Source organism: Bos grunniens, chromosome X (assembly GCF_055505025.1).
Source record: "Bos grunniens cultivar Pamir isolate PY7600 chromosome X, Bosgru_T2T1.0, whole genome shotgun sequence".
Classification (NCBI taxonomy): Eukaryota; Metazoa; Chordata; class Mammalia; order Artiodactyla; family Bovidae; genus Bos; species Bos grunniens.
Genome location: NC_141194.1, coordinates 134,459,726 through 134,485,330, shown reverse-complemented (window position 1 = coordinate 134,485,330; position 25,605 = coordinate 134,459,726). Strand labels below are relative to the sequence as shown.

Below are 25,605 nucleotides of genomic sequence, written 5' to 3'. Positions count from 1 at the left end.
TCACAGAAACAGAATTATATAGAAGTAAAACTTCAAGAAACTTTGTGTAAGGCAATTTAATGAGTCAACATATTAAGATGAAAACAGGATCTGTTTATTATAGAGCCAACACTAAGGTTTGTGAGCAAATCCTCAACTTGGGACAGCTTTATTCCATTCCATTCCATTTCATATATTCTGAATGAACCATTCTTCTTCTTTGATCTGCTGTATCTCCCTCCTATGATTGTTGTTTGTTATGAGTCTACTACCAAAAATGCATTTCTTGTTTTATCCCTTCAAAGTAGCCTTTTTGTCCAAAGAGAATATATGAAGACAAATTAGAAAAGAATGTTTTCTTTGATGCCCAAGTGCTTGTGAAGTTTTCACAGAAATACGACTTTCACCCAACACTTACTTTTTAACTTCTATTGGGTGTATTAAAGTATCATCTACTTTAAACAATACTCAGTCACATAGTAATATGGTGTTTTCCGAGCTTAAAATCTCAAATTTAATAACTACTTTTATTCCTTTTACATTGTTATAATAAAATATAAGAAACTATTAAATGTAGGATGATAATTTGAAAAATCATTAATTTTTTATAAAGTTAACCTGGTTGAATTCATATTTTTACCAAGGGATATACATATATACCTAAATATTGAGACTATAATAGAATTCCAAGGATGTCTGAATGTGTAAACAACAGATTTATACAAAAATTTTCAGATATATAACATTCAATGATTAGCAATTTCTACTGTCAAATTTACTTCTCATTTTTGGATCAAAACTTATATGACAACCTGGGATTTAAGTTTCTACTATTTTGTTATTTAAATAAATATTTCCATGATTTTGTACTATTCAGAATACAGTTTGCTGTACATTTTTGGTAGTTACTTCTTCTAGTTTACCAAATTTTACTTCAATATCTATGTTTACAAAATTTGTTTTAAATGTTTAGAATTGCATTTTGTAACTTTTAATTATCCATTTTTCTCAATTTTGTTAATCCCAGATTACAAAAAAGCACAGTGGTGCAGCAGCTCAGATTTGACAATATTCTTCCTTGTATGGATTGTCTGACCAGCAAGATATATCCCTTTTAGATACTTTGGAGGCCAAATGACTCTATAGTAAAAGCATGCTCCATCTGCTCCTGTACTTTGTACCTCTGTACCTCCATAAAAGTCTGTCTAGAATAAGTGAGTGAAAACTTCCATTACAAAGAAGTGTCAGAGTGGCAGAAAGTATGGGTGGCATATATAATGCAGGTGTAAATTATTTATTATGAATAGAGATGAGACTTCTCTTACTTAAATTTTAGAGAATAAAAACATTTATATTAAAATCCTTATTTGTTAATTTATTTTTAACCCTGAGCTGAACAATGATTTGGTAAAATGTATCCTGAGTATGGAATTTATAGCATCTTTTCTAAGTCAAAATCCTCCCTTGCATTTACATAATGGCAGCTGCCAAAGACTTCAAAGCACTTGACAAGTATTTCTCAATAAGCCTTAATGGATTTTACAACTAAATTAAGGAAGAGCATGTAGCACTGAACACATGCATGCTTATTCAATATTCGTTTCTCCTTGTCAGTGCCTTCTACTCTTTTTAATGTTCTTAGCCTTCACATTTTTAAAATTCACCCTTGAGTATTCCTCTGATGTATAACAATTACAATTGGATCCTATTATCTATTTATCTACCTGTCCATCTATTTATATTTATACCCATTATGGGTACTTACTCCCCATAGGAACCTGTCAAATTAAACGGACTATAATCAAGTTGTGAAGAGCTGACCATACTCCCATTAAAATAAAATTCAACTGGGTGCCATAGTCACTTAGTTATTTTATCTTTTAAAGAGATATATTATAGAGTTGTGATATGATCTAGCAATCCCACTCCTGGGCATACATTGGGACAAAACTGTAATTCACAGAGATACATGCACCACTATGTTCATAGCAGCCAAGACATGGAAACAACCTAGATGTCCAGCAACAGATGAGTGGATAAAAAAGATATGGTATACATACACAATGGAATATTACCCGAACACAGAAAAGAATGAAATAAATGGCATTTTCAGCAACACGGATGGAACTAGAAATTACCATACTAAGTCAGAAAGAGTAAGACAAATACCACATGATATCACTTGTATGTGGAATTGAAAATATGACACAAATGAATTTATTTACGAAACACAAACAGATTCACATAGAAGCTCTTGATAATCAATGATACATACTGTGTTTGGTCTATGTTATGTTCTTCCTTTGTGGTTGCCAAGGAGGAAAGGGCAGGGGATGGATGTGGAGTTTCAGATTAGTAGATGCAAACAATTATATATACAGTAGATAAACAAGGACGTCCTACTGTACAGCACAGGGAAATATATTCAGTATCAGTATCATGTGATAAACTATAATGGAAGAGTATGAAAAAGGATGTATGTATAACAGTCACTTTGCTGTACATCAGAAATTAACACGGAATTTTAAATCAACTAAACCACAATATAAAACTAATTTTAAATGAGATATTTTACTGTTAAAATTAAGTCACTTCAGTTCAATCACTCAGTAGTGTCCAACTCTTGCAACCCCATGAACTGCAACATGCCAGGCCTCCCTGTCCATCACCAACTCCTGGAGTCTACCCAAACCCCTGTCCATTGAATCCATGATGCCATCCAACCATCTCATCCTCTGTCATCCCTTTCTCCTCCTGCCCTCAATCCTTCCCAGCATCAAGGTCTTTTCCAATGAGTCAGCTCTTCTCATCAGGTGGCCAAAGTATTGGAGCTTCAGCTTCAACATCAGTCCTTCCAATGAACATTCAGGACTGATTTCCTTTAGGACGGACTGGTTGGATCTCCTTGCAGTCCAAGGGACTCTCAAGAGTCTCCTCCAACACCACAGTTCAAAAGCATCAATTCTTCGGTCCTCAGCTTTCTTTATAGTCCAACTCTCACATCCATACATGACCATTGGAGAAACCATACCCTTGCCTAAACGGACCTTTGTTGGCAAAGTAATGTCTCTGCTTTTTAATACGCTAAAAATCAGTGAGTGATCCGGCTAACCCCAAAGATATCTTGGAAAACATTATCTTAAAATTTTATTTTACCGCATGCAAAACCTCTGAAGTTTAAGAGTATCTTAAGGTTAAGTAAAAAGTTATGCATTTTACTTTTATTGTTTACAACCAAAATCTTAAGCTGCTCTTATTAAGACTTACAACCATACTCTTTCAAATATATATATATATATATATATATATATATATATATTTGCTTGTGTGTGTGTTTAACACACAAATATCTCCCACCTACAATAAAGAACCATTTGCTGGTCCAATATTTGTGCACCAGTGTTTTCTTTAGATTAATTTTTATCAGTATTCACTGCTCTTTAGAATTTCCTAGACATTATTGTAAAACTCTCATGTTCAAGTTGAATCTCAGACCAATTCAATCAAAATCTATGACGTAGCACTCATATATCAGTCTTTTTTATAGAAGGACACTTGGTGAATCTAATGTGTATTTCACGTGGACAGAATAAGTAAAGGAAGTCTCTGCCATGCATTGTCCCTTCTTTGTATTCTCTATGACATTTGAAATATCACCAAAGAGATGTACTAAGGCTTCCCAGGTGGTACTAGTGATAACAAATCTATCTGCCAATGCAAGTTTGAACCGTGGGAAGGGAAGATCCCCTGGAGAAAGAAATGGCAACACACTCCAGTATTCTTGCCTGGAAAATTCCATAGGCAGAGGAGCCTGGCCGGCTACAGTTCATTGAGATATAAAGTCCAATAAAACTGAGGTACTGAGCATGCGCAAAGAGATGTACTACTTCGATTTAACCAGAGATCTTAACCCTTTCTTGGGCACTGGAATCAGAGATCTTAACCCTTTCTTGGGCACTGGAATCTGGTGAAAGCCAGGGATCCCTTCTAAGAATAACACTTTTTATAGGCAGCACTTCAGCCTTGAAAAGGTGCTGATAATCAATGATACAGCCTGTTTGGTTTATGCTATGTTCCTCCTTTGTGCGGGAACAATTCACATTAACCTGCCTATGCTGAGTAAATTTGAAACAGTGTCATTTGAGAATTCAGGGAATGAACACACTGCAATGATCACCTGAATTAAGCTAAAAAGCAAAGATCTGAAGAAATGTCTACTGACATAAACTCTTCTTCACGTCTTAAACACAACCTAACACAGCCAAAAAATGTGTTGAATTTTGTGTGTCTAGGCGGATAAGGGATGTTATTTCTCATTGATAGATCACATCAGAGACATTCTTTGAAGTGTTAATAATAAATGAGAATTCATGTAGAAAATATTTCGCTGGCCGACAACCATGCGAGTGCATGTGTATGTGAGCACCATATTGGCGATTCTTGTAATTTCCCTCCCCCGCTTTACAGAGCTCAGCTGAGGAGGTGTTCAGGCTTTTATCTCTTTCCCCACCTTGCAAGAACCAGTCTACGAGCTTCCAGATAAAGGGCCACTCCTCCCTCACATGTACCTCAACTTCCCAAGGAAGGAAAATTTATTTCAAAACACTTGTAAAGAGTGGTGGTTTCTAAGCCCAGCCAATCCACACACACTCTTCAATGTGATAGTAATGTTAGCAGATCTTTGCAGGAAACTGCCTTCAGCAGGAAGCTTCCTCTTTTTAATCACTTTAGAAAAGATGTATTTTAACAACAATTTAAAACAGCCACCCCAATGCTGTACTCAAATCCTGCCCAAGCCAATCATTGTAATCTTCAGTCACACAAAACAGGGTTCCAAGTGACTGCAGTAATAAGGAATCCAGATGCCACTAAAGGACACAGAAGAGACGTGGGTTGGATTCCTGGGTGGACAAGATCCCTGGAGAAGGAAACGTCAAACCAATCCAGTATGCTTGCCAGGGAAACCCACTGGAAACAGGAGCTTGGCAAACTACAATCCATGGGGTCGCAAAGAGGTGGACACGACTGAGCATGATTCACCCAATACCTTGTCTACCGTGTTGGTTCTTTCCATAAAGAAGTAGAAATGAACAGATGACCAGATCGCTTCCCTAGCTTCCCCTTCACTAACCTAAACAAATTATGCGACCAAACTGTGTGACCCAGACAATGTCCAGAACATCACCAGGAGCTGACAAGCCTGCAGAGAGGGGTGGTGACAACTCTGATCCCCTAGTTCCAATGATGGACGGAGATCACTTCCCGGTTTCTCTTTAAAAACTTCCACGGTGAGCAGACAAGTTTCAGAGGTGGTTTTGGGGGGGAGGGAGGATGCGCCCGCCACCTCCCCAGATTGCTGGGTTTGTGACTAAAGGCAACTTTCCTTTTTAGCAACATCCGTGAGTAGTGGTTTTGTAAGCAGGGGGCAACTTATCTGCTGACACGCCTGCTCCTAATTATTATATCGGGGACCACATGGGGTACCCAGCAAGCACAGGGATTTCCACTGGAACGCTTCTCTTTGCCCCCTGTGGGTTTCATTATCTGGGCTGTCCCTGCGTTGGCTGCCTTCGCCATGCGCACATGCGCAGGGACGTGGCGACCCTCTGTAGCATGGCGGCCGGGCCAGCGCACAGGGCCAGGGAGGTCCCAACGCGTCTGGGCGAAGACCTCGCCCGGGAAGCTTTTGAAGGCAGCCACTCCACTGGCACGCCTAAGAGAACAACTTTCCAAACACCAGCCTACCACAAGCTCAGCTCTCCTGAAAGCGCTACCTTACAGAGGCCGCGCACGAATTCGGGAGAAAGTTCTGCGGTCACGTCGTTGCTCCTGGTTTCTAAATACCGTTTCAGATATGGAGTTTTGAAAACCCGACCGCCACGGTAAACAAGCGGTGACTTGAGGAGATGCTAAAACCAACGCCGTGCCAAACTCCAAGCCCACACGGCCAGCCTCAGGCGCAGACAACTAGAGCCGGCCTCTACTCCTCCCCCCAGCTTTCCCAGGAGCGGGGGACCAGCGGACCCCAAGAGAAGCGTGGCGAAACTAACAAAAGAAACATTTAAGTACCTCTGAGCCACTGTACGGCTGGGAGACCCTGGAGGTGAGGCCCCTGTGGACGGAAGGATCCGGCTTTTGCCGCCCCAGCTGCCACGAGGGTCCGACCGCAGCTGCTGGGAAACATACGTCCCCGGGTTACGTGTTACGTGGGTTACGCACGTCACGCACGTCAATGCACGTCAGCCGGCGTGGCACGCGGCTGCAGGCGCTGAGCGCGGGGGCGGGGCCCTACGCGCACGTGGCAGCTCTGCGCCTGGAAACCCCACCCACAAACCTGGCTGGGAGCTGGGGACAAAACCCTGTAAATGTCCAAGATGCACTGTGTCCCCCACCAGGCACTTTGCTGGGTGGTCACCCTGGAGACGCCAGGATCCAAGTCGGGGAAACGGCCATGACGCACCTGTGGTGGGCCAGGCCCACCTCGGCCGACCCTCAGGGAGCTCTCCTGGCTCACCAGGCTGCCTGAATAAGCCTCGGTCGGTCGGAAGCTGCCTGGGCTCGGTGCGGGGGAGACTTTCTCTCGGAGGTGATTGCTAACCAGCCTTGGAGTAAAAGGCCCGGCGGTGCAGCCCTGAGGCCAGGCAGGGTGGGAGCGGGCCTCAGGACACAGAAGGTCCCCGGGCGACCACAGGAAGCTTTCCCGGGGACCAGAGAGGAGTCATTGTGCCTGTGTTAGACTTCTACCCGAGAGCACATTTGTTTGAGTGCATGCGCCCATGCTTGTGTGTGTGTGTGTGTGTGTGTGTGTGCGCGTGCACGTGTGTGTGTGTGAGAGAGAGAGAGAGAGAGAGAGAGTGCGAGGGCAAGAATATACAAATGCATAAATAAAATACATGGAATGGCAATGGAAGATATTTATTGACATCCTTATCAAAATATTCCAAGGTGTGACATAATGATAATGCATACATAGCAACTAACTTGCTTGAAAACCTGTAACAGTGAATCTACTAAAGTCAGCCCCCTACATACGAGAGTGAGTTCCATTCCAAGGGTGATTTCGTAAGTCCAACTTGTTCATAAGGACAACAGAGTTAGCCTAGATACCCTACTAACACAATCAAGCTGTATAGTTCTGTACCGTAATCGGCGTATAATAATTTTCACGCAATGCATACAAAGCAAACTCTTAATTTTACAGTACCTTGGAGAGTAGAGTAGTACAGTGTAACTACATCCTTTGACTGTGTGGATCACAACAGACTGTGGACAATTGTGAAAGAGATGGGAATACCAGACCACCTGCCCTGCCTCCTGAGAAATCTGTATGCAGGTCAAGCAGCAAGTTTGAACTGGACGTGGAACAATGGACTGGTTCCAAATTAGGAAAGGATTAAGTCACGGCTGTATACTGTCACCCTCCTTATTTAACTTAAAGGCAGAGTACATCTTGCGAAATGCCAGGCTGGATGAAGCACAAGCTGGAATCAAGACTGCCGGGAGAAATATCAATAACCTCAGATACGCAGACGACACCGCCCTTAAGGCAGAAAGGGAGGAGGAACCAAAGAGCCTCCCTGATGAAGGTCAAAGAAGAGCGTGAAACAGTTGGCTTAAAATTCAACACTCAGAAAACTAAGATCACGGCACCCGGTCCCCATCACTTCGTGGCAAACAGATGTGGAAACAATGGAAACAGTGAGAGACTTTATTTGCTTGGGCTCCGAAACCACTGCAGATGGTGACTGCAGCCATGAAATTAAAAGACACGTGCCCCGTGGAAGAGAAGCTATGACCAACCTAGAGAGCATGTTAGAAAGCAAGAGACAGTACTGCTTTGTCTAGTCAAAGCTGCGGTTGCTCCAGTGGCCACGTACGGATGTCAGGGTTGGACTGTAAAGAAAGCTGGGCAGCAAAGAATTGATGCTTTTGAACAGTTGAGTGTTGGAGAAGACTCGTGAGAGGTCCTTGGACTGCAAGGAGATCCATCCAGTCAGTCCTACACGAAGTAAGTTCTGAACATTCATTGGAAGGCCTGATGCTGAAGCTGAAACTCCAACACTCTGGCCACCTGATGCGAAGAACTGACTCCCTGGAAAAGGCCCTGATGCTGGGAAAGATCGACGGCTGGAGGAGAAGGGGATGACAGAGGATGAGATGGTCGGATGGCATCACCGACCCGATAGACCTGAGTTTGAGCAAGGTCTTGGAGTTGCTGATGGACAGGGAAGCCTGGCATGCCACCGTCCATGGGGTCGCAAAGAGGTGGACACGACTGAGCATGATTCACCCAATACCTTGTCTACCGTGTTGGTTCTTTCCATAAAGAAGTAGAAATGAACAGATGACCAGATCGCTTCCCTAGCTTCCCCTTCACTAACCTAAACAAATTATGCGACCAAACTGTGTGACCCAGACAATGTCCAGAACATCACCAGGAGCTGACAAGCCTGCAGAGAGGGGTGGTGACAACTCTGATCCCCTAGTTCCAATGATGGACGGAGATTACTTCCCGGTTTCTCTTTAAAAACTTCCACGGTGAGCAGACAAGTTTCAGAGGTGGTTTTGGGGGGGAGGGAGGATGCGCCCGCCACCTCCCCAGATTGCTGGGTTTGTGACTAAAGGCAACTTTCCTTTTTAGCAACATCCGTGAGTAGTGGTTTTGTAAGCAGGGGGCAACTTATCTGCTGACACGCCTGCTCCTAATTATTATATCGGGGACCACATGGGGTACCCAGCAAGCACAGGGATTTCCACTGGAACGCTTCTCTTTGCCCCCTGTGGGTTTCATTATCTGGGCTGTCCCTGCGTTGGCTGCCTTCGCCATGCGCACATGCGCAGGGACGTGGCGACCCTCTGTAGCATGGCGGCCGGGCCAGCGCACGGGGCCAGGGAGGTCCCAACGCGTCTGGGCGAAGACCTCGCCCGGGAAGCTTTTGAAGGCAGCCACTCCACTGGCACGCCTAAGAGAACAACTTTCCAAACACCAGCCTACCACAAGCTCAGCTCTCCTGAAAGCGCTACCTTACAGAGGCCGCGCACGAATTCGGGAGAAAGTTCTGCGGTCACGTCGTTGCTCCTGGTTTCTAAATACCGTTTCAGATATGGAGTTTTGAAAACCCGACCGCCACGGTAAACAAGCGGTGACTTGAGGAGATGCTAAAACCAACGCCGTGCCAAACTCCAAGCCCACACGGCCAGCCTCAGGCGCAGACAACTAGAGCCGGCCTCTACTCCTCCCCCCAGCTTTCCCAGGAGCGGGGGACCAGCGGACCCCAAGAGAAGCGTGGCGAAACTAACAAAAGAAACATTTAAGTACCTCTGAGCCACTGTACGGCTGGGAGACCCTGGAGGTGAGGCCCCTGTGGACGGAAGGATCCGGCTTTTGCCGCCCCAGCTGCCACGAGGGTCCGACCGCAGCTGCTGGGAAACATACGTCCCCGGGTTACGTGTTACGTGGGTTACGCACGTCACGCACGTCAATGCACGTCAGCCGGCGTGGCACGCGGCTGCAGGCGCTGAGCGCGGGGGCGGGGCCCTACGCGCACGTGGCAGCTCTGCGCCTGGAAACCCCACCCACAAACCTGGCTGGGAGCTGGGGACAAAACCCTGTAAATGTCCAAGATGCACTGTGTCCCCCACCAGGCACTTTGCTGGGTGGTCACCCTGGAGACGCCAGGATCCAAGTCGGGGAAACGGCCATGACGCACCTGTGGTGGGCCAGGCCCACCTCGGCCGACCCTCAGGGAGCTCTCCTGGCTCACCAGGCTGCCTGAATAAGCCTCGGTCGGTCGGAAGCTGCCTGGGCTCGGTGCGGGGGAGACTTTCTCTCGGAGGTGATTGCTAACCAGCCTTGGAGTAAAAGGCCCGGCGGTGCAGCCCTGAGGCCAGGCAGGGTGGGAGCGGGCCTCAGGACACAGAAGGTCCCCGGGCGACCACAGGAAGCTTTCCCGGGGACCAGAGAGGAGTCATTGTGCCTGTGTTAGACTTCTACCCGAGAGCACATTTGTTTGAGTGCATGCGCCCATGCTTGTGTGTGTGTGTGTGTGTGTGTGTGTGTGTGCGTGCGTGCGCGTGCACGTGTGTGTGTGTGTGAGAGAGAGAGAGAGAGAGAGAGAGTGCGAGGGCAAGAATGTACAAATGCATAAATAAAATACATGGAATGGCAATGGAAGATATTTATTGACATCCTTATCAAAATATTCCAAGGTGTGACATAATGATAATGCATACATAGCAACTAACTTGCTTGAAAACCTGTAACAGTGAATCTACTAAAGTCAGCCCCCTACATACGAGAGTGAGTTCCATTCCAAGGGTGATTTCGTAAGTCCAACTTGTTCATAAGGACAACAGAGTTAGCCTAGATACCCTACTAACACAATCAAGCTGTATAGTTCTGTACCGTAATCGGCGTATAATAATTTTCACGCAATGCATACAAAGCAAACTCTTAATTTTACAGTACCTTGGAGAGTAGAGTAGTACAGTGTAACTACATCCTTTGACTGTGTGGATCACAACAGACTGTGGACAATTGTGAAAGAGATGGGAATACCAGACCACCTGCCCTGCCTCCTGAGAAATCTGTATGCAGGTCAAGCAGCAAGTTTGAACTGGACGTGGAACAATGGACTGGTTCCAAATTAGGAAAGGATTAAGTCACGGCTGTATACTGTCACCCTCCTTATTTAACTTAAAGGCAGAGTACATCTTGCGAAATGCCAGGCTGGATGAAGCACAAGCTGGAATCAAGACTGCCGGGAGAAATATCAATAACCTCAGATACGCAGACGACACCGCCCTTAAGGCAGAAAGGGAGGAGGAACCAAAGAGCCTCCCTGATGAAGGTCAAAGAAGAGCGTGAAACAGTTGGCTTAAAATTCAACACTCAGAAAACTAAGATCACGGCACCCGGTCCCCATCACTTCGTGGCAAACAGATGTGGAAACAATGGAAACAGTGAGAGACTTTATTTGCTTGGGCTCCGAAACCACTGCAGATGGTGACTGCAGCCATGAAATTAAAAGACACTTGCCCCGTGGAAGAGAAGCTATGACCAACCTAGAGAGCATGTTAGAAAGCAGAGACAGTAATGCTTTGTCTAGTCAAAGCTGTGGTTGCTCCAGTGGCCACGTACGGATGTCAGGGTTGGACTGTAAAGAAAGCTGGGCAGCAAAGAATTGATGCTTTTGAACAGTTGAGTGTTGGAGAAGACTCGTGAGAGTTCCTTGGACTGCAAGCAGCTCCAAGCAGTCAGTCCTACACGAAGTAAGTTCTGAACATTCATTGGAAGGCCTGATGCTGAAGCTGAAACTCCAACACTCTGGCCACCTGATGCGAAGAACTGACTCCCTGGAAAAGGCCCTGATGCTGGGAAAGATCGACGGCTGGAGGAGAAGGGGATGACAGAGGATGAGATGGTCGGATGACATCACCGACTCGATGGACCTGAGTTTGAGCAAGGTCTGGGAATTGGTGATCGACACGGAAGCCTGGCATGCCACCGTCCATGGGGTCACAAAGAGGTGGATACGACTGTGCGACTGAACTAAACTGATAATATAACAGCTGGCATACAGTGGCTGGCATCTTGTGAACAGGCAAGAAGGGTTTTTGAATGGAGGCCATAGAAGAGATGGGAAATGATATAGCTAACTGATTGTCAGCAATAGTAGACAGAAGCCAAGGTCCAATTTCACTGGCACCTGATTTTCATGGCCTAGATTCTGGTTCTTTGCTGTATTTAATTCTATCTACCGTCTTGAAAAAGCAAATGATAACTGGGCAGTTGTTCATTTTGCTCATCATAGGTGACATGGTAGCACTGGGCTGCATTCTGAACGGCTGCTGCAACCTTCATTAACCATTCTACATTTGGGTCCTGTACCTCAAAAATTAACAGTGTCTCCTCAGATAAAGAAAAGCCCCTTGCCATTTCCTGTGTCATGATTCTCTTTCATTCTTCAGTTACTTCTTCCTCTTCTCTCTCTTCATCCTTTCTGTGGGCCTCCAGTTTCATCATTTTTTCATTAGCCTGCTCCTTCTTTGCACAGTAACCATGCTGTATAATACAGTACACAAAATCCCAACCACTTGTAGAGCATGCATGTACATAACAATGTATGCCAGACACGTGAACAAAGTTACATAGCTGAACATGCAAACATACATTCACATCTGAAAGTTCGCAACTTGAAGATTCGTATTGTAGGGGACTTATTGTATCAGAATTTTTAATAAGTGATGAACATCAGTGGCATTTATCTGTAACAACTTCAATGAACGTGAACAATATTCATCTTTCTGTCACTGAGGCAATCCCAGTCCTAATAATGTGTTAGACTGTTGTCAATTTTTACAATAGAAGAAAATGCTATTTATCAGTGCCTTTGCAGAGAAAATGGAGATTTTATTTGTTCCCACCACCCAGGTTTATGAACATTCTGAATTTTATAAGAGATCTGTGAACCCTAAATAAGAACCCCTGGTGAAAGGTGTTTTCTTTGATAAACTGCCAATATGTCTCAGTTACTATCACAAATAACATCTTAACACAGAAACTGACATATAATTTTTTATCTAATTTGAAGTGAAATACCTTATGAGACATAGAAAATTACTTTTAAGCAGCAAAAATGCTTAAACTTTCCAGCTTTATCTACAGCAAACAGATATTGGCAGAAACTTTTATTCGTTAGCTTTAAGGTACAATCAGGTGACATGATGACAAAAAAATTAAGAATTGAATGAGAAGTCAAGGATAGAAAGCAAGTTGACAAGACAATGAAAATAAACCTCCTGGTTTACAAATTTTGTTAAGGGTTGGTTGGACCAAGTCAAAGTGGTTTATTCTAGCAATTGTGGCATAGTGTTTGAACACAGAATGGAGCTAGGTACAAAGGGGAAGTTTAAGGAAAACATCATACATTTATATCCACTCCTCTATATTAGAGGTTAGGAAAGGAAAAAGATAGACGGTAGAAGAAAAAATTGAGTGTGTTAATGAAACAGAGCAAGACACTATGGTCCTTGCCCGCCCACCCCTCGACCATATCCTCAGCCTGACTTTTGTTTGTGGAAAAACTTTAGCCAAAGAATAGTTTTAATAAGAGAACAGAGAAAATGCAGAAACAAAGGAAAACAAAGGAGACCAAATAATAGTTTAGTCAGTAAGCGTAGTCAAGGACTTTAGTTCCTTCTCAAGGACTATAGATAATATTCTGAGCCATATCCTGAGCTGTCTTATAGATACTGAAATCTTCAGCAGTTGGAAGAAGTTAACTACATGAAGACCAGACTGTAGCCATGACAAAAGTAGCCACAGTCCTGAGAACTGGCCTCAAAGATATAGCAACAAACCACCCCTCGAACTAGAGATTAACTCTACCTTAAGCAATCAAGATGATGTTGGTCATACCACCACATGACCAATTTCAAGTTGACTGTCAGAGATGACTGTACTGTTTCTGCATGTACCCCTTAACCCCCCTCCCTCCATCTATAAAACTCTTGTCCACAGATTGTTAGTGCGGGAGAAGTCAGCCTTTGGATAGGAGTCCCCCCTCCCCTGCCCACCATGCTGGCATTTGAAGTAAAGCAAACTTTCCTTTCTATCAATCTTGTCTCTTTATTGGCTTTTGATCAGAGAACAGCCTGCCCCCTCCTTTTGGTTACAGTAATACTTACATTAAGCAATAAACTTAAATTCCTTTGATTTACTTTTTACTCCACTCTTTGGATTAGGTTTTGAACAGGAATTATGAAGTGGTAAGTGTAAATCTTTTGTTGCATGCCTCAAATAGCAGCTTCCTCTTAAACATGGTTTAATGCCCTCTGCAGCTATTATTCGTCTTTCTATGACTTCAGGGCCAGGAACAAAGATTTGCATGTCTGGCTTTAATATTTCACAGATTTATTAGCATATCTTTTCATTAATTCACAGATTTATTAAGATCTAACAGAATTTAGAAGCTAGTTGAATAGGGACAGTCACTGCTATTCTCTATTTTTTTTTTTTTGAGTCATTTAGAGGTATATTACCAAATTAATGTGTTTCTATGCAAAAATGCATGAATTACTTGTGTTTAAGTAGAAATAATGTAGGCTGGCTAGAATGATGTTGCTGATTGACTGATTAGTGAGTATAAGATTGAAGACCATGATAAATGGAAATTTCAGAAAAATTGAGGTTATGCTGAGTATTTTTTGGATAGCTTATTGGCATATCCAAAAGTGCCTTTTTGGTTTGTCCATTTCTGTTCCCCTCTAACCTTAAAAGAGCCTAATTATACGAATGAGATCACTAAGCCATTGAAACTAACTCTGGACTTACGCTCTCCTGAATACATGCCATGTGTTGTCTAACCTGTTGATTCTTTTCCTAGATAAAATGAAAGAATAGAGAATTAAGCAGTTTAAAAATGATTAGCTCTTGAATCTGCCTCCCACCTCCTGCCCATTCCCAGCCCTCTAGATTATTAGAGAGCCCCAGTTTGAGTTTCCTGTGTTGGAGGGGACATATGTACACCTAGGGTTAAGTCATGTTGATGTATGACAGACATCAAAACAATATTGCAAACCAATCATCAACCAATCAAAAGTAAATAAATTTTTTTAAACGACTAGCTGTCTAGTGACTGCAATAGCCCCACTAAGGAATCCTACAAGGCAAATCATGGAGACAAGATAACATCTGAAGAGAGAATCAATCTGCACACAATGGAGAAGGATGCAGAACTCAACCTCCTGCCTTGATGATTCACTGAGAGTCTTCCTTCCACTTTTCATTTCACAAACTGTCAAGGCTGAGCAGAATCTTTGAAATTGGTCTTTGCACATGAGTCCACCTTCTCCCCAGATTGCTGGTTTCTGATTAAAGCACCTTTCTTTTCTACTGACATTTGAGTGGCAAGCAGCTGAACCTGGGTTCAGTCACAAATCAACCTTTTAGCAAAATCATATTGAATGCCAGCTTTGTGAGTTGGTATTTATTTCATTTCTTTTAGTCCTCTAAAATTGTATACAACTTCTCAGTATATATGAAATACCCCTAAAATGAGAGCAAAAAGAAAATTTATCAGACATTGGGTGATATTCTGTTACAGTCAATAATTGTATTTCATGCCACTTCATTATCTCTGTAAAGGACAGGCAACCCCAAATTCTAGAGGTATTATGTAAAAAATGTTAATAATTGTACAGAATTTATCATTTTTATTAAAATGTATCATTTTAAATAAGAAAAATGTCTTACTCTGTGTTTTTCACTCTAAAGCACATTGTTAATTTTTTAGTTCAGTTCCATACAACTTCACTGGTTAATTCTACCAAATGTTTGAAGGAAAAAAAAAAAAACAGCCTTTGGAAACTCTTTCACAAAATAGAGGCGAGCAGGATATTTCCTAATTCATTCTACCGGGCCACTAATTGCCTGATACCATCATAGGAAAAGGAAACCAAAGACCAATATCCTGTTGAATTGCAAAATCCTCAAGAAAATGCTAGCAAACCAAATTAAGGATATGAAAAAGACTTAACACCATGAACAATTGGGATTAACCAAGAAATGCAAGTGTGGTTCAACATACAAAGCAAAATCAATGTAATATACTGTATTAACAGAACAAATTTAAAAATCATCTCAAAAAACACACAAAAGTCCAGGTTCAATGCACGATGCTGGAGGCTTGGGGCTGGTGCACTGGGACGGCCCAGGGGGATGGTATGGGGAGGGAGGAGGGAGGAGGGTTCGGGATGGGGAACACATGTATACCTGTGGCGGATTCATTTTGATATTTGGCAAAACTAATACAATTATGTAAAGTTTAAAAATAAAATAAAATTAGAAAAAAAATGCATTTGACAAGATCCTACACATTTAAATTGTAAAAAAAACACTTAAAACATTGTGAATAGAAGGATACTTTTTTAACCTCACAAAGGGCATCTATAAAAAACAGCTAACATCATATTCAATGGAGAAAGACTGAAATATTTCCCCCTAAGGTCAGAAAAAAGGACAGTGTCCACTTTTGCCACTTCTGTTCAACATTTTACTCGAAGTTCTAGCCAAAGCCATAAAGTAATAACATGAAAAATAAGATTCAGATCAAAAATAAATAATTAAACTGTCTGTTTATAGAAGTAATGATCATATATATAGAAAACTAAAGATCACACACAATGTAGTAGATATAATAAACAATTTCAACAAAGCTATTGGATACAGGAAGAATATACACAAATCAGTTATATTTGTACACAATACCAATGAATAATCAGAAAGAAAAAAAAACTTTTAAATCTATTTATAATCATATCTTTTTTAAAAGATACTTTAAAAAGTTTAAGTGTAAGAATTTTCCACTACAAACAACAAAGTCCTAAATAAATATAAACATATTATATGTTCATGGACTGGGAGATTTAATATTATTAAGATGTCAATAAAGGGACTTCCCTGGTGGCCCAGTAGCCAAGACGCTGTGCTCCCAGTGCAGGAGGTCCAGGTTCAACCCCTGGACAGAGAATTAGATCCTGCATGCTGCAACTAGGAGTTCACAGTTCAGTTCAGTCGCTCAGTCATGTCCGGCTCTTTGTGACCCCATGAATCACAGCACGCCAGGCCTCCCTGTCCATCACCAACTCCTGGAGTTCACTCAGACTCATGCCCATCGAGTCAGTGATGCCATCCAGCCATCTCATCCTCTGTTGTCCCCTTCTCCTCCTGCCCCCAATCCCTCCCAGCATCAGGGTCTTTTCCAATGAGTCAACACGTCGCATGAGGTGGCCAAAGTACTGGAGTTTCAGCTTTAGCATCATTCCTTCCAAAGAAATCCCAGGGCTGATCTCCTTCAGAATGGACTGGTTGGATCTCCTTGAAGTCCAAGGGACTCTCAAGAGTCTTCTCCAACACCACAGTTCAAAAGCATTGACTCTTCAGCACTCAGCTTTCTTCACAGTCCAAATCTCACATCCATACATGACCACTGGAAAAACCATACCCTTGACCAGACAGACCTTTGTTGGCAAAGTAATGTCTCTGCTTTTTAATGTGCTGTCTAGGTTGGTCATAACTTGGCTTCCAAGGAGTAAGTGTCTTTAAATTTCATGGCTGCAGTCACCATCTGCAGTGATTTTGGAGCCCCCCAAAATAAAGCCTGACACTGTTTCCACTGTTTCCCCATCTATTTCCCATGAAGTGATGGGACCAGATGCCATGATCTTCGTTTTCTGAATGTTGAGTTTTAAGCCAACTTGTTCATTCTCCTCTTTCAGCTTTTTCAAGAGGCTTTTTAGTTCCTCTTCCCTTTCTGCCATAAGGGTGGTGTGATCTGCATATCTGAGGTTATGGATATTTCTCCTGGCAATCTTGATTCCAGCTTGTGCTTCTTCCAGCCCAGTGTTTCTCATGATGTACTCTGCATATAAGTTAAATAAGAAGGGTGACAATATACAGCCTTGACGTACTTCTATTCCTATTTGGAACCAATCTGTTGTTCCATGTCCAGTTCTAACTGTTGCTTCCTGACCTGCATACTAATTTCTCAAGAGGCAGATCAGGTGGTCTGGTGTTCCCATCTCCTTCAGAATTTTCCACAGTTTATTGTGATCCACACAGTCAAAGGCTTTGGCATATTCAATAAAGCAGAAATAGATGTTTTTCTGAAATTCTCTTGCTTCTTCGATGATCCATTGGATGTTGGCAATTTTATTTCTGGTTCCTCTGTCTTTTCTAAAACCAGCTTGAACACCTGGAAGTTTACAGTTCATGTATAGCCGAAGACTGGCTTGGAAAATTTTCAGCATTACTTTACTAGCGTATGAGATGAGTGCAATTGTGCAGTAGTTTGAACATTCTTTGACACTGCCTTTCTTTGGGATTGGAATGAAAACTGACCTTTTCCAGTCCTGTGGCCACTGCTGAGTTTTCCAAATTTGCTGGCATATTGAGTGCAACACTTTCACAGCATCATCTTTCAGGATTTAAAATAGCTCAACTGGAAATCCATCACCTCCATGAGCTTTGTTCGTAGTGATGCTTTCTAAGGCCCACTTGACTTCACATTCCAGGATGTCTGGCTCTAGGTGAGTGATCACACCATCGTGATTATCTTGGTCGTGAAGATCTTTTTTGTATAGTTCTTCTGTGTATTCCTGCCACCTCTTCTTAGTATCTTCTGCTTCTGTTAGGTCTGTACCATTTCTGTCCTTTATCGAGCCCATCTTTACATGAAATGTTCCCTTGGTATCTTGAATTTTCTTGAAGAGATCTCTAGTCTTTCCCATTCTGTTGTTTTCCTCTATTTCTTTGCATTGATCGCTGAGGAAGGCTTTCTTATCTCTTCTTGCTATTCTTTGGAACTCTGCATTCAGATGCTTATATCTTTCCTTTTCTCCTTTGCTTTTTGCTTCTCTTCTTTTCACAGCTATTTGTAAGGCCTCCTCAGACAGCCATTTTGTTTTTTTGCATTTCTTTTCTATGGGAATGGTCTTGATCCATCTCCTGTACAATGTCACGAACCTCCGTCCATAGTTCATCAGGCACTCTATCTATCAGATCTAGTCCCTTAAATCTATTTCTCACTTCCACTGTATAATCATAAGGGATTTGATTTAGGTCATACCTGAATGGTCTAGTGGTTTTCCCTACTTTCCGCAATTTTAAGTCTGAATTTGGCAATAATGAGTTCATGATCTGAGCCACAGTCAGCTCCTGGTCTTGTTTTTGCTGACTGTATAGAGCTTCTCCATCTTTGGCTGCAAAGAATGTAATCAATATGATTTCGGTGTTGACCATCTGGTGATGTCCATATGTAGAGTGTTCTCTTGCATTGTTGGAAGAGGGTGTTTGCTATGACTAGTGCATTTTCTTGGCAAAACTATTCGTCTTTGCCCTACTTCATTCCGTATTCCAAGGCCAAATTTGCCTGTTACTCCAGGTGTTTCCTGACTTCCTACTTTTGCATTCCAGTCCCCTATAATCAAAAGGACATCTTTTTTGGGTGTTAGTTCTAAAAGGTCTTGTAGGTCTTCATAGAACTGTTCCACTTCAGCTTCTTCAGTGTTACTGTTGTGGCATAGACTTAGATTACTGTGATATTGAATGGTTTGCCTTCAAAACGAGCAGAGATCATTCTGTCTTTTTTGAGATTGCCTCCAAGTACTGCATTTCAGACTCTTTTATTGACCATGATGGCTACTCCATTTCTTCTGAGGGATTCCTCCCTGCTGTAGTAGATATAATGGTCATCTGAGTTAAATTCACCCATTCCAGTCCATTTTAGTTTGCTGATTCCTAGAATGTCAACGTTCACTCTTGCCATCTCTTGTTTGACCACTTCCAATTTGCCTTGATTCATGGACCTGACATTCCATGTTCCTATGCAATATTTCTCTTTACAGCATCGGACCTTGCTTCTATCACCAGTCACATCCACAACTGGGTATTGTTTTTGCTTTGGCTCCATCCCTTCATTCTTTCTGGAGTTATTTCTCCACTGATCTCCAGGAGCATGTTGGGCCCCTACTGACCTGGGGAGTTCCTCTTTAAGTATCCTATCATTTTGCCTTTTCAGACAGAATGTGGTCCACTGGAGAATGGAATGGCAAACCACTTTAGCATTCTTGCCTTGAGAACCCCATGAACAGTATGAAAAGGTAAAACAGTATGAATGGAGTTCACATGCCAGAACTAAAAATATGAGCCCACATGCTACCACTAAGACCTGAAGCAGGCAAATAAATAAATATTTTTAAAAATATTTCAATACAGCTGAAAGCAATCTAAAAATTTATTTAAATTCCTATATAAATTCCAGCTGAACTTTTTGCAGCAACAGAGAATCTAATCTTAAATTCACTGGAAATTTCAAGGTCCTTTATAGGCAAAACCATCTTGAAAAATAAAAAAAGAACAAAGTCTATCCCATCTATTTACCATTCTCCACACAGCAGCCAAAGTTGCTTCTATGAAATACATATCATATTGCTATTTTACACAGAATCCCCAATGCATTACAAATTAACTCAGAACAAAACACAAAGTTTATGTTTTTGTGTTTAGTGTCCTACATAGTCTGGTCTTCCACTACCTGTATTACCTGATCTTTTACCATTCTTTCTATTGTTCACTTGACACCAGTCACTAGCCTCCTTGAAATCCCTTGAATATACCTAGCCAGCTCTTCAGGGCCATTGCACATAATGCATTCTTTGCCTATGTCACTTTTTCTCACATTGCTTTAGGATTTGCTCTCTCACTTCAAGTAGCTTCTCAAATGTCACCTTTTCAGAAAGGACTTCCTATTTACTCTCGCAAAACTTGCACTCCCAATTCCCATACCTTCCATTGGCAATCTGTTTCCTTTTTCCTGCCTTATCTTTCTTCGTCATTATCTCACATATATTAAAATATTCAGTATTTATTTATCTTCATAAAATTTAAGCTTCATGAAAATGAGGAAATTCTCCATTTGTTTGTTGTTGTGTCATCAATGCCAGACCAGTAAACAGCATATCTTAAGTACTCAATAAATATTTCTGAATAAATAAATGGATATTAGTAAATGAGGTGACGTTTACCTCTTCATACTTTGAAAAATATTAAAATTGTACAGCTGCCACTTTCCTCATCTCCTTTGCCAACTCATCCCCATTAATTCCCTTCTTCCTTATATAAGGTTAATATAGCTATGAAATGTATATTTTAAAACTCTTTTAGGAATTGAAAGGAGCTTCATATTGCTGTCACTTATGACTCAAATTGAATGCTTAATATTTATTTTCTCCAACATTGGAAATATAAATGTATATATTTAATGATGTATATATACATTTATATATGTACAAATATATGCATGCAGTTGGCTCTATCTACAGGTTCCACAATCATGGATCCAATCAACTGTGGATCAAAATACTTCTTAAAAATTCCAGAAAATTCCAAAAAACAAAAATTTCAGTTGCAGTACACTGGCAAATATTTACATAGCATTTACATTGTATTTACAAATACTTACATAGCGTTTACATTGTATTAGGTATTATAAGTAATTTAGAGATGATTTAATGTATACAGGAGAATGTGTCTAGGTTATATGCAAATACTTCACCATTTTATGCAAGAGACTCGAGTAATCATGGATTTTGGTATCCTCGGGGAGTCCTGAAAGAATCCCCCACAGATACCAAGGGACAACTGTATGTATATACAAACACACACAGATAAAAATGTATTTCTATTTCCTTGGGTTCTAAACTTGGATACTATGGTAATGAAGCTATCTTCTCTGATTTTATGCTCATTTTTATTGATTTACTTTGTTCAGAAAAAGGAAAGAAAAGCAAGTAAAACTGTTCAGCAGTTCCAGGTGGCCTACTTAACGTGGATCAGCCATCTCATATGTCTATATCGATTAAAAGAAGCAAAACCATATGGGTAGCTTAAAAGTAAACATTTTTTCTAAGTCTCTCATTTACCATATCTGCAATCTCTATTAGCCACACAAGCAAAATTCACAGAACATTTTCTTACTTTGTAAACTTTTGTATTATTTATTCATGACATTTGTATATAAAAAGAGTGATATCCTTTCTCAATGAGATGTCACTAATCCTAGAATATACATTAATGATATGAGATATAATTCAGTCCTGAATTCAAATAAGCACTGACTGACCTCGTCTACTCAGCAATTTTTCATCTTCCTCTGCTCCGCTTTTATTTATTCATTTATTTTTAGGTATATTTTTTATTTATTCATTTATTTTAGGAAATCTGGCCGTCTCTCTCCAATTGTAATCATACATTCCATAGTTGAAATTCTGAGAATCTGATATTTTGATGGACATCTAAAAAAAAAAAAAAGATTGAATATGGATCAAGGTCTTTTAGGGATCTTCTCCCATCAGCAGCTTTTCAGTGTGGATCCCTTTGGTCTTCTCTTGGATGAGCTGTAGCCTTGCTCTTTAGTGCCAACCAATCTCTTTTTTTTTTTTTTTTTTTTTTAGGAGAGGAGGCACTTTGAAATCAGCAACCATTTAAAACCACTGATCAAAGTATGCCATGGATTGTTTCCAATGAACCGCATCTGCATCTACCATCACTGGCTTCCAAGAGATATTTCCTAACAGCAGCAAAACTGGCTCAGACACTGGTCACAGGCCAACTTCCCTCAGCTTTGCTCCTATGATGGTTTCTATCCAAGGCCATCGAGTGGTTTTCAATGGCACTTCAGCTTCTTTCATAACACAAGGAAAGTGGAAGTTCATCTTCTATAAATAACTGCATCTATTTAAAAGTACCAAACTAACTACTTTTCAAGCCAATCAATCCTAATATATGCCTGGTATACATCGAGTGGCTTTCTGATGTTGAAAAGTGATTCAAGAGAAAAATTACATATTTTCTGGAAAGAAACTGGTTTTCAAATTCAAATTAATGTGTTTATAGTTTATTTTAAGAGCTATTTAAAAATCCACAAAGTTTTAAATGGTGTTTCTGCTAAAATTGGGTTTCTAGGTTATTTGTTTGTTATTTTGACCAATGACCATTATTTCTATGATCAGTTGTCAGTCTCCATATCAGTATTATAGATCAATTAACTTTTAGGAAGAACAAGTAAAAATCATGTATCAGTTTTCCATGATGAGAAAAATAATCAAGCAACAATGACTCTGAAAATGTAAAGTCTCTAGTAAAGAGAGTAAACAACCAGATATTACATTAAATATGTGGGGAAATGGAGGTCATCTATAGGCATATTCTACATATCTGCTTATGCTTGATATATACTCACCAAAGTAAATACAAACAGGAATGTAGATACCCTGTAACTCTGGAAAACAAATGATTAAGACACAGATGGGACTTCCCTGGTGCTCCAGTGGTTGGGAATCTGTCTTGCAGTACAGGGGATGTGGGTTTGATCCCTGCTGGGGGAACTCAGATCCCACATGCTGCAGAGCTCTTGTGCCACAACCACTGCACCCATATGCTCCAGAGCTGATGTGCCATGACTAGAGAGTCTGTGTACCACAACAAAAGATCCTGTGTGATGCAACAAAGATCCCACATGCCACAACTACAGCCAAATAAATACGTTTTTTAAAGCCATATATTCTGTTTTCATATAGATTTAAAATCCATATTGATGTATTTTGAGCTCCAAATCTCTACAGACACAGCATTTAAGTAGTTTTCTGCTGAAGAGTCATCCTGATTTTCAAAGTGATGATTCATTCTAATAAAATTATTTTAGAAGTCAATACACAAAGTAAAATATGTAAATAAAAATATATTTAAAATAATTCAAGCTTCAAAATATCCTGTCATAGTTCATCAACTGAAATATTTATGTCAAAAGCTCTATGTTTTAACACACAAATAAGAAAAAAGTGATGAAAAGATTTTGGCTTTTGGTTTTTTATGGGTGGAATATTTCCCTTCAAAATTCATATTTTGAATCATTAACTCACAATTTTTGGTATTTGGAGATGGGAATTTAGGGAGGTAATGTTAGGTAAGATTAGACAAGATCATAAGTCTGGGACACTCGTGAGAGGATTAGTGTCCTTATAAGAAGAAACATCAAAGACCTAGCTTCCTCTTTGTGTGTGTGTGTGTCTCCCTGTCTCTTCTCCTCTCCTCTCCTTTCTCCTTTTCTCTTACAATTCCAGTGCATACATGTGCACACACATACACACACACACACACACACAATGAGAAAAGAGCATGTGAGAACACAGCAAAAAGGTGGCCATCTAGAAGCCATGAAGAAGCCAGAAAATATGAGAATGAATAAATAAATTCATCAAGGCTGCACAATACAAGATTAATTTAGAGAAACCTTTTGCATTTCTCTGAACTAGTAATGAAATATCAGGAAGAGGAAGTAAAAAAAAAATCTTATTTATACATGCATCCAAAAAAGACTCTAAGAATAAACTTAACCGAGGTGAAAAAACCATATACTGAAAACTATAAAACATTGATGAAGGAAACTAAAAGTGATAAGGGAAAAGATATCTCATGCTCTTAGACTGGAAGAAGTAATAGTATTAATATGGCCATACTGGAGAAGGAAATGGCAACCCACTCCAGTGTTCTTGCCTGGAGAATCCCAGGAACGGGGAAGCCTGGTGGGCTGCCATCTCTGGGGTCACACAGAGTCGGACACGACTGAAACGACTTAGCAGCAGTAGCAGCAACATGGCCATACTACCCAAGCAATCTAAAGTTTTAATGTAATTCTTATCAAAATATTCAGAACATTTTTTACAAAACTAGGACAAATAATACTAAAATTTATTTCGAACCACAAAGAACCCAAATGCCAAAGCAATCTTGAGAAAAAAGAGCAAAGCAGAGGATATAACTCTCTCAGACATCTGTTCAATTCATTTCAGTTGCTCAGTCGTGTCCAACTCTTTGTGACCCCATGAAACCCAGCCCGCCAGACCTTCCTCTCCATCACCAACTCCTGGAGACCACCCAAACCTATGTCCATTGAGTCGGTGATGCCATCCAATATCTCATCCTCTGTCATCCCCTTCTCTTCCTGCCCTCAATCTTTCCCAGCGTCAGGGTCTTTTCCAATGAGTCAGCTCTTCACATCAGGTGGCCAAAGTATTGGAGTTTCAGCCTCAACATCAGTCCTTCCAATGAACACCCAGGACTGATCTCGTTTAGGATGGACTGGTTGGATCTCCTTGCAGTCCAAGGGACTCTCAAGAGTCTTCTCCAACACCACAGTTCAAAAGCATCAATTCTTTGGCGCTCAGCTTTCTTTGTAGTCCAACTCTCACACCAATACATGACCACTGGAAAACCATAGCCTTGACTAGATGGACCTTTGTTGGCAAAGTAATGTCTCTGCTTTTTAATGTGCTGTCTAGGTTGGTCATAACTTTGCTTTCAAGGAGTAAGTGTCTTTAAATTTCATGGCTGCAGTCACCATCTGCAGTGATTTTGGAGCCCCCAAAAGTAAAGTCAGCCACTGTTCCCTCAGTTTCCCCATCTATTTGCCATGAAGTGACGTGACCAAATGCCATGATCTTAGATTTCTGAATGTTGAGTTTTAAGCCAACTTTTTCACTCTCCTCTTTCACTTTCATCAAGAGGCTCTTTAGTTCTTCTTCACTTTCTGCCATAAGGGTGGTGTCATCTGCATATCTGAGGTTATGGATATTTCTCCTGGCAATCTTGATTTCAGCTTGTGCTTCTTCCAGGCCAGCGTTTCTCATGATGTACTCTGCATAGAAGTTAAATAAGCAGGGTGACAATAAACAGCCTTGATGTACTCCTTTTCCTATTTGGAACCAGTCTGTTGTTCCATGTCCAGTTCTAACTGTTGCTTCCTGCCCTGCATACAGGTTTCTCAAGAGGCAGGTCAGGTGGTCTGGTATTCCCATCTCTTTCAGAATTTTCCACAGTTTACTGTGACCCACACAGTCAAAGGCTTTGGTATAGTCAATAAAGCAAAAATAGATGTTTTTCTGTAACTTTCTTGCTTTTTTCGATGATCCAGCGGATGTTGGCAATTTGATCTCTGGTTCCTCTGCCTTTTCTAAAACCAGCTTGAACACCTGGAAGTTCACGGTTCACATATTGCTGAAGCCTGG

At 41.1% G+C, this 25,605-nt stretch overlaps 1 protein-coding gene and 1 long non-coding RNA gene across 3 annotated transcripts in view; one reads left to right on the top strand and one right to left on the bottom strand.

The window, feature by feature from the left end:
- LOC147341456 (uncharacterized) overlaps positions 1-6,507 on the bottom strand; it is a 123,705-nt gene extending 117,198 nt beyond the window's left edge. The window contains exon 1 of one of the 2 annotated variants that reach the window (XR_015159075.1): positions 6,049-6,507. This is a non-coding gene — a long non-coding RNA (uncharacterized LOC147341456). The remainder of the gene's footprint in view (positions 1-6,048) is intronic. The other variant, XR_015159074.1, reaches the window with a different exon arrangement.
- Positions 6,508-8,812: 2,305 nt separating this feature from the next.
- Positions 8,813-25,605, top strand: part of LOC147341455 (interferon regulatory factor 2-binding protein 1-like) — a 41,199-nt gene continuing 24,406 nt past the window's right edge. The window contains exons 1-2 of the mRNA XM_086387166.1: positions 8,813-9,111; positions 9,377-9,590. Coding sequence (XP_086243292.1) covers positions 8,813-9,111; positions 9,377-9,590 — 513 coding nt within the window. The remainder of the gene's footprint in view (positions 9,112-9,376; positions 9,591-25,605) is intronic.